The 9791-nt window shown below is 56.4% G+C and overlaps 1 protein-coding gene across 1 annotated transcript; it reads left to right on the top strand.

Moving 5' to 3' along the window:
- The first annotated feature begins 8380 nt into the window (after positions 1 to 8380).
- JUND (jun D proto-oncogene) lies at positions 8381 to 9427 on the top strand. The gene has a single exon (XM_006876299.1). The coding sequence runs from the start codon at positions 8381 to 8383 to the stop codon at positions 9425 to 9427; it is 1047 nt and encodes a 348-aa protein (XP_006876361.1).
- The last annotated feature ends 364 nt before the right edge of the window (positions 9428 to 9791 follow it).

Raw genomic sequence — 9791 nt, 5'->3', positions numbered from 1 at the left:
TGCTTCCTAGCTAGTTTAACTCCTCAGCTACCGCCACCGGTGCATGCGGGGGCAGTGCTGAGATCCGAACCACAGCCCTTTGGCCCCCAAAGGCTGGGTCAGGCTCAGTAATCGATGTCCAAGCTCTTGGTTGCCCCCACCTCCGCCGACCGCTCCGGCCACGCCTCCAACCCTTTACTCGTGCCGGTCCCTCCACCGGGAATGCAGCGCCCGTCCCAGTCCCCACCCCGTGTTTACTGCGCCATCCATCCTTCACTCCGGCCCAGCCCTGACCCCTCCGGGCTGGGCGGGACCTTGGTCGGTTTCGAGGGACGGAAGAAGGGGAACGGCTGGCTCCTCGGGCCTGGAGCCGAGTCCCCTCCAACCCTGCAACTCATGGTCCCTTCCGCCTCCCACCCCACCCCCCCTTTTCAAATGCGAACAATCGAAGCCTGGAGAATTTAGGACTCTCACTGAGGTCGGCCAACTTTAGAGACCTCCCCACTGCCCTATCTCTGTGGGGCGCCAACCCCCTTTCTCCCACTATTTGTATGGAAGGGTGAGGAGACCCCGCAGGCTCCGCCCTTCCCCTGGGGAAGTGAGAGTCGGGGGCCCTCCCCTGCATCCTCACCACTTCCTCCAAGGGAAAGGCAGGCTAGGGGCCTCCGGTAGGGGGTCTCCCCGCCTCCACGTCCGCCAGAGATGCTGGCATTTAGGTGCAGTATATGCTGTGGGGGCCCGAATCTGTTCCTTCTCTGAGAGGTGCCCGAGACTTCCAGTCCTAGGCCTCCTCTTGGCCCCTCTCTATTCCCCCGACCGGGGCAGCTTCTCCATCTCTTGACTGCTTAAGTCTTCCCAGGCCCTGGCCTCTGCTCCTACACCCCTCACCACCACCCCCAAAAAAGCCCCTGCCTAGGCTCACAGACAGAGCAGGCCAGGGATCCAGCTCCATTTCCCCAGCTCTGCCCCAGTTCGGATCCCTCTTTGCCCACTCCAGAGAGGCAGCCCAGGGTGGGCAGGTCCAGTCGACCAGGTTCCATTCTTCCCTCCTAATTGGTGCCATATTTGCTCTAAAATGCAGTTTGTCGTGAATGGTTGAATGTGAAACTGATGATGTGCCCTGTAAACTTTCAATCCACAATAAAAACCTTAAAAAAAAAAAATGCAGTTTGTCTATCTTAAGAAAACACACACACACACACACACACACACACACACAAACCAGCTCAGACGTCTTGCTGCCTTACTGTTGTGGGAAGTGTCTGGAGAGTGGGGTTTCTCATTCTTAGTAGCATGGTTGCATCTATTATTCATTAACTAGCTCATTCATTTATTTATTCACTCATGCCTTGATTCCCCTACCCTACCCCCAGACAGCCTGGGAAGGATGTCAGGGGCGCAGCCCGTGGGTGGGGACAGCCCCAAGGCCTCTGAGTGGAGGTGGCAGCTTCCGCTTCTCTGAAATAACCTGAGCCTTTCCAAAGAGGCCCCAGGGGTCTGCCGCCTCAGTCTGTCACCCAGAAATGGGTCACAACCCAGGCTATGGGGAGAAGTGGGCTAATGAATGCCAAGTTGGTACATAGTACTCTGTGATTCAGTGTTCAGTCAACATTTATTGAGCACCTACTGCATGCTGGACCCCAATAGGACAGGGAAGGTCTTGACTTGGGGCTGCCTTGCCTTTGACACCACTGGGTCCAGGTCTAGCTGTATGTATCCCTGAGGATGTCATATGTAGGCTCTACTTGCATCTGCTAGCTTTTTGGGTTTCCTGCTGTTTATGGTCAAGAAGCTCTGGTAGCGTTCTGGGTTAGGCATTGGGCTGCTAACTGCAAGGTGGTCAATTCAAACTCATTGAGACTCATCTCAGTGTCTGGGTGTGTCTGCTCCTGTAAAGATTCTGTCTCAGAAACCCCATTAGGATCACTATGATTTGGAATTGACTTGAGGGCAGTGGATTGGGTTTGGTTTTCTATTTATGGCTGAGAACCTGGTTTTCCATTCTTGGTGGTGACAGGAGGTTCCCTTTTGAAAAATAGTTATTGAAGTAAAAGAAAAATGGAGGTGACTTAAGGAAAAACAGTGACATTTAATGTGCTCCACTGTTGTTCTCCGTCCCTTGTGAGGAAATCAGCTCCAAATCCCAGGGATGGTGAACAACTCTCATCCCAGGACGTAGGGTCCAGCACGTAGTATGTATTTCACAGAGGGCTGCTGAATGTCTGAAGAAGCACAAGACTGGCAAAAACAAAACTTTCTGAAATTAGTTTTCTTATTGTGTGTCATCTTGTATGTTCCAACTCACAGGGACCCTGTGTCAGGTTTCTGAGAGTGGCTGGTGGGTTTGAACTGCTGACCTTACAGTATTTATCTTTTAGCACCACACTAGGGTTCCAAGTTAATCTAGTGAAATGGATTTCACTGCTTGTGACCTCCCAAACTTTGGCGTTTCCCTGGCTGGGAGGGGAGAGGGTTGCTGGGTATATAGCAGGTGCACATTAATTGTATGCAGAATGAAAGCAAGGGTCTTGCCTGTTCTTAGGGGACCTGGGTTGTAGTTTTCTCCTTATTTTGGAGACCCTCAGGACTGACGCTAAAAGGCCAGTCAACTGATAAATGTTAAACTAAGAGTCTCCTTTGAACCTGTAGGAGGTTGTGACATCAAAGACGTCCTTGAAGTCACGGGTCACAGAGCAAGTTCTGCCAGTGTGCGTAATGGGGAGCAGACTACGCCTCAGTTTCCCCATTTATACAATAGTCTGTGAGGGTGGGACCAGCCAGTGCCAGCCCAAGCGCAGAGCCTCGGTCCATTCTGTGCCTGGAGACCTACGCTGGACAAACACCTGCAGCCGGACAGGGACATGACTACGATTCCAGCTCCCAGCGAGGGCGGAAGTGGGGCGGGAGGGGAGGGGCCACAGCCTTCTCGAGTAACCTGATCCTCAGGAATGCTCGGGCGCCAGACTCGCGCTGCCCCCGCGCGCCCCCCACCCCCAGTCCGGCGTCCCTTCCTCGGAAACCCTGAGGGGGCCTGCCACTAGGGGAACCGTCCCCTGTATGTCCCACCCCAACCTGGTTCCCCGTTCCTAACAAGCCTCACCCGCCTCGCCCTTGTCTTGCCGCGGGTATTGAGCGCCAGGGACCGTCTTTGGAAAGGTCTCCATTCACCCAGTCCATTGGTCCTGCCACCGGGGGATCATCTCTAGACCTCATCCTTGGCAAGCCCGCCCTTCACACTGTGGTCCAGAGCTCCTGGGGACGGACTCCAGCAAGCCCGTTCCTATCCAGGACACCGTACTCGACATTAACCACCCAAGCCCGGCAGGTCCTGAGTCGGGAGTGGGGAGAACCATCCCCAACAAGCCCCAGTCTCTGAAATCCCCCCTACCCTCTTTCCAGCTCCCTCTTCTCCCCTACCCCTTTCTTTCCCTTTGCTTCTTTCTTTCTTTCTCTTTGGGGTTTCTGTTTTATCAAGTCGATTTTAGGTTTCTGGGTCTTCAAGTCAAGACTCAAAACTAAACAGAGCTTAAGGTTGCTTTAAAATAGAAAGTAAATCTTCTGGCTGGGGGGTAGGGAGTACGAAGAGCCTAGGGGTCAACAGCAGAGGTGGGGAGGACAGTGGAGGGGACCGGGTTCCCTTCCTGCCAGTGAAACATCCTCTCTGGGCGCCACTGTGGGGCTTGGAAAAAGCCTCTTCTTCCACCCAAATGAATTTGAAAATGTAGAAGCTGCGGTTGGAACCCCACTCTGCCTGTGACTCCATTGCCTAGAGACAAGTCTTTATGTAGGCAGGGGTTTATTTGTCGTCTCCCCCTGACTCAATCAACCAACCACATCTGCCTCCCAGCCCTGGCTCAATGTGTTCAACTGTTTCTGCCTCAGGGCCTTTGCATTTACTGCTCTTGTTGCCTGGGTCATTGCCCTGGGATTAGCCTTTCATCTAGCATCACTTTATGGGAGGCCCCTCCCAGGTTATGGTTGTTGCATAGCCATTGTTGTTGTTGTTAAGTGCTGTCGAGTCGGTTCCGACCCATAGCGACCCTGTACAGGGTTTCCGAGGGTGTAAATCTTTACGGGAGTAGAAAGCCTCATCTTTCTCCCGCGGAGCGGCTGGTAGTTTCGAACCGCTGACCTTTCAGTTCACAGTCCAATGCGTAACCACTACTCTACCAGAGCTCCATTAGTCAGCTCCAATCTACAGCACAAATTACTGCTTGATTCTGCACCATCTTCCTAACTGTTGGCATGCTCTAGACCACTGTTGCAGCCACTGTGTATTTGGAATGCCTCCAACCTAGAAGGCTCACTTCCAGCACTAATACAATTGGGGTCTTTAGGATTTTCACTGACTGTACATCACTCTTTCTTCATCTGTCTTGGTCTGGAAGTCTTGCTGAAATCCCTCCACCAGGGGCACCCTGTTGGTATTTGAAATACTGGTGGCTTAGTTGACTCTGTAGGATAAGCACTGGACTCGAACCACAATGAAGGCAGTTTGAGTCCACCAGCCGCTCTCAGGAGAAAGAGGCGGCTTTCTGCTCCCATAAACACTGATAGTCTTGGAAACCCTATCCAGGGTCACTATCATGTCAGAACAAAATTGACACTTAACAACACACACTTCCAGAAAAGGTGCTCTGGTGTTGCAACAGTTAAGCACTCAGCTGTTATCTGAAATGTTGGTGCTTCAAACCCACCCAAAAGCTCCATGGGAGAAAGAGTAATCTGCTCCAGAAAAGATGACGGTTTAGAAAGCCCTATGAGAACAGTTCTAATCTACTACAAGGCGTTGTAATGGAATTCAATAGCACCTACCAACCATTTAACAGCCTCACCGCAACACAAAAGCCACCACCATAGGCAACTGAGAGATGGGAGGTGGCTTCCCAGATTGTTAAGTGCCCTGGTAGAGTCGGTTCCGACCCACAGCGATCCTGTATAGGGTTTCCCAGGAGCAGCTGGTGAGCTTGAACCACTGACCTTGCAGTTCAAAATGCTTTGCAGTCTGGCACATTAACCCACAGTGCCACACCAGGACTTCCCAAATTACCGACTCAAAATCTCCCTCTTTATCTCCATAGGGTGGGAGGACACTATTCGTTCCCTTTGAAGCCAGGCTTGTCTGGCTTCCTCTTCAAACTGGGTCCTAAAGGTGGGGGATGTCCAGTGTACCCCAGCTTTCAAATCACAGTATATGCTCAAAGTATGGTAAGGGAATAAATGAGAATGATCATGAGTTCATTGCATGGGATTTAGGCACCCACCCCTTGCCCCAACCTGGGGATCTCCCATCTAGGGGGACAGAACTGGACAAAGCTGCTCCCAACTCTGTGGGGTCAGGGCTGGGCCAGATGGAGGGGCGGGGCTGAGTGGCTGGGAGGGCTCCCTGGCTGGGAGGAAGAATTTTCCACTTCAGAAGGAGGGGGTGGGGAAGAACATCAGGGGCAGAGGGTACAGCATGTGCACAGACAAAGGACCTTGGGGGGTAGGGGGAGGCAAAGGCTGCCAAGAGCAGGTCCCCTGTACTTCGTGGCCAGAATAGGTCCTCCCCACCCAGCCCTGAGGATCCCCCACACCCTGGTCTGGAGGAAAATGAGCCAAACACAAGCAGGGAGAGGTGATAGAGGCTTTAGAGTGAATCTAGGAGCCCTGGAAGGCTGTGGTTAGGGACAGCTTTTTGAAGGAAGGGACAGTGGAAGTGGGTGTGAAGGGATGAATCGTTTTCCAGAAGGAAGGCTACTCCAGGTGGCAGAAACTCCAGACCAAAAACTGCACTTACATCAAATAAAAACAAAGAAAACAATAATAGAAAACGTTTATTGAGCCCTTACAACTTTTTTCAAATTCCCCAAACAATAATCACAGTACTTCATTTTCAGAATTAAAAGGAGGCCCAGAGAGCATGAAATGACTGGCTCCTAGTCATACAGCCAGGCAATGGCAGAGCCTTCTGACTAGGTGGTCTTAGGCATCTATCTGGGCCTCAGAGTGCCTCAGTTTCCAGGGTCTGCTGGCCCTTCAACCATTCAGCTCAAGCTGGTTCCTTCCAAGTCTGCCTCCATCTGTCAAAGCTTAGGTCAAAAGTCAGGGCAGGGCCTTTGGGAACTCAGCCTTAGTCTTGGCCTGCCTGCCTGCTCACCCTCCCATCTCTGTGTTAGGGAGAAACTTGACCTAATGCCACCAATCCAATTCACAGCATGTGGGTATGCTGAGGTCCACAGACAGTCCCAGGGTAGGGCTGGCTGTAGAATGGGAGCCAAATCTCCCCCCACCGAGGTCCCTTTGCCCAGGTTGGGACTCAACTCCAAGAGCACTCAGACCTAGACACACAACAGCACAAAAATCTACAGATATTTCTCATCTTGACAAGCATATGGTCCCCCATGGCATACAAACCCAACACATGGACAGACACATACAAACATACCACCCACACAGCATCAAGAACTAGACACCCCTCATGTGGACATGCACAAGGACCCACAGGGTACGCAGATCCCACACACTGATATACACTCCCAGACACATGCGCACACAGACATCCCTCAAATGCGCACACAGGTACGGAAACCACACATGGACATATACAGGCACACAAGAGTTACACACACACACTCAGACACACAAACAAGGCCCCTGATTGGAGACAAACCAACCCACATCTCCAGCCCTTGTGAGAGACATCCCAGGTTTTCAGGCCTCCTTGCCAATGATGCCTGCTTGTCCTTGGCCTGATCTTGCTTCAGAGCTGAAGTGGGGGTAGGGTGGATTGGGCAGAGGAGCATGAGGAGGGGTCACCCAAGGGCCAAATAACCTGAGGCCAGAGATAGTGCTCCAACCTAGTGGGGCTGTGTTTCAGCTCCACATGTTTACTGAGCACTTTGCTGTGTGCCAGGGACCCCACAGGTCCAAGGTAGATGAGGTCCCTGTCCTCTGGGGGCTTTTGATGCACCCCTTAATTTCTGCTGTTATTCAGGAGTAATGTCTACAGGAATAATGTCAGGGATTTCCCTGATATGAGGACACACACATATATACACACACTCTCTCCTTTGTACTGGATGAGAGCTCAGCAAGTGCAAAGGCCCTGAGGCAGGAATGAGTTGGGAGGCTCAACTGAGGTGTTAATGATCTGAGAGGTCAGATTGGGGTCAGAGGAAGATCTAGGAGGGGGAGTGAGCTGGGACAGCCCGCAGACCCAGAAGTCTTAGAATCCCTTGGGAGTCTAGGGGAGGCAGGATGATCCCCTCCCCAGTCAACCTCTATGTCTGCCCATTGAACTTTAACAGCAACGATAATAGTAATAAGCAGGTAATAATTACCAGCTGCAATTCCTGCCTCATAGATCCAGGCCTGGGACTGCGGGGGAACTTTAGGGGCTGAGAGGGAAACCGGACCATGGAACCCTCAGCAGTCTTTGGCAGAACCCATGTTAGACTGTGGGTGGCTGAGGAAAGCGGCTGCCCAGGCACCTGGGCGTCTAGGTTCTCCGGAGCGGACCCTGTCAGGGGTTCTGTTGACTCCTAGTGTGCCCTCAGGCAGCTCAGAACGCTCGTTGAGCCTCAGTTTCCAAGTCAGTAAAGGCAGGAAGTCGGCTTCTGCGCTCCAAACCCCACCCAGTGAAAAGGATCAGGATCGAAGCGCTTCCAGGAACTTCTACAGACTCTCTCTTGTCTCATTTTCTTGGGACAAACACACCAGTAAAGGCAGCTTGTCCCCGACGAGCCTCTCGCATAGCCTGCACGCAAAGTCAGACCGGAACGCACGCAAATGGAGGCATCGTCGACGTAGTGTCGCGGGAGGCGCCCGCGAGTTATTTATCCACCCGGGGCCCCATTTCCCACCCCCCCTAAAGTCCCCCAGGGTTGAGTACCACCCCCGCCTTCGCCCCCGCCGGCCGGGGCCCAACGCGCAAAGGGGGCGGGGCCTCCCAGCATGAGGGCCGGGCCGGACACATCACACCACCCCGGACGTCCCTTGGCGAGAGGCGGTGCTGGGGGCCTCGGCCGTAAATAGCGCTCCGGGGGCTGGCTAACCGGGCCTGGGGCGCGGCCCGCCCCCATGACGTCAACCCAGAAGGCAACGCGTTGTTGTGCAGTTTACCGCGCGTCTCCGGGGCAACAGCGACGGGGTCGGTAGCGGTGGCCATGCCCCGCCCCCATGCAAATGAGCGACGTCACCCGTGCCCAATGGCGAGCGGGGGCGGTGAGCTCATCGCGCCAGGCCGAGGCTATAAGAAGGTGACGCGGGCGGAGCGGCGGCAATAGCCGCCGCTAGCGGAGTGCCGGGCGTAGCGGTACGGCCGGGGCGGGCAGAGGCGCCTTAGGACGGGGGGGGGCGCAGGCCCCCCAGCGGCCGCGGCCACTCCCCTCCCCCGGGGCCGGCGCGGGGGAGGCGGAGGATGGAAACACCCTTCTATAGCGATGAGGCGCTGAGCGGCCTGGGCGGCGGCGCCAGCGGCACCGGCGGCGGTGGCTTCGCGTCCCCGGGCCGCCTATTTCCCGGGGCGCCCCCGACGACGGCGGCAGCGGCCGGCAGCATGCTGAAGAAGGACGCGCTGACACTAAGCCTGAGCGAGCAGGTGGCGGCAGCGCTCAAGCCCGCGGCTGCGCCGCCCCCAGCCCCCCTACGCGCCGACGGCGCCCCGGGCGCGGCGCCCCCCGAAGGCCTATTGGCCTCGCCGGACCTGGGGCTACTCAAGCTGGCCTCGCCCGAGCTCGAGCGCCTCATTATCCAGTCCAACGGGTTGGTTACCACCACGCCAACTAGCACGCAGTTCCTCTACCCCAAGGTGGCGGCCAGCGAGGAGCAGGAGTTCGCCGAAGGCTTCGTCAAGGCGTTGGAGGACCTGCACAAGCAGAACCAGCTGGGCGCCGGCGCCGCGGTGGCTGCTGCCGCCGCCGGGGGGCCCTCGGGGGCGGCCGCGGCCTCTGCACCCCCAGGCGAGCTAGCTCCAGCGGCGCCCGCGCCTGAGGCGCCCGTCTACGCGAACCTGAGCAGCTACGCGGGCGGTGCGGGTGCGGCTGGGGGCGCCGCCACGGTGGCCTTCGCCGCCGAGCCCGTGCCCTTCCCACCACCGCCTCCGGGCGCGTTGGGTCCGCCACCGCGCCTTGCCGCACTCAAGGACGAGCCGCAGACGGTGCCCGACGTGCCAAGTTTTGGCGAGAGCCCGCCGCTGTCGCCCATCGACATGGACACGCAGGAGCGCATCAAGGCGGAACGCAAGCGGCTGCGCAACCGCATTGCCGCCTCCAAGTGCCGTAAGCGCAAGCTGGAGCGCATCTCGCGCCTCGAGGAGAAGGTGAAGACCCTCAAGAGCCAGAACACGGAGCTGGCGTCTACGGCCAACCTTTTGCGCGAGCAGGTGGCGCAGCTCAAGCAGAAGGTCCTCAGCCACGTCAACAGCGGCTGCCAGCTGCTGTCCCAGCACCAGGTGCCCGCGTACTGAGCCCGCGCGGGGCGCATGCGCGGCCCTCACCCCGAGGGGCGGGCTCGGGTGGGGGGGCGTGGGCGCCCCGAACTCAGAGTGGGCGCGGCCCTTACGAGCCCCCGAAGGTGCACGGGACTTGGAGGGGGCACCCAGGACTTGGGGAGGGTACAATCCCCGGGACTTCCCGAAAGTGCCCAGGACTTGGAGAGGGCGCCCCGGACTCGACAAGCTGGACCCCCTGCTCCCGGGGGGGCGAGCGCATGAACCCTTGTCCTCGTGCTGCCTCTGTTCCTCGCGAGTGGCCGACCCGTGTTGCACAAATCCACGTGTTCTGGCTGCCTCTTTGTATACCGCCGCGGACGGGGACTTCACCGGGGCGCAG

The sequence above is a fragment of the Chrysochloris asiatica genome, unplaced genomic scaffold (genome assembly GCF_000296735.1).
Source record: "Chrysochloris asiatica unplaced genomic scaffold, ChrAsi1.0 scaffold00374, whole genome shotgun sequence".
Classification (NCBI taxonomy): domain Eukaryota; kingdom Metazoa; phylum Chordata; class Mammalia; order Afrosoricida; family Chrysochloridae; genus Chrysochloris; species Chrysochloris asiatica.
This window is presented reverse-complemented; position numbering and strand designations above follow the sequence as displayed.

Coding starts and splice junctions, on each gene's coding strand:
- JUND (XM_006876299.1), top strand. CDS start 8,381: ATGGAAACACCCTTCTATAGCGATGAGGCGCTGAGCGGCCTGGGCGGC.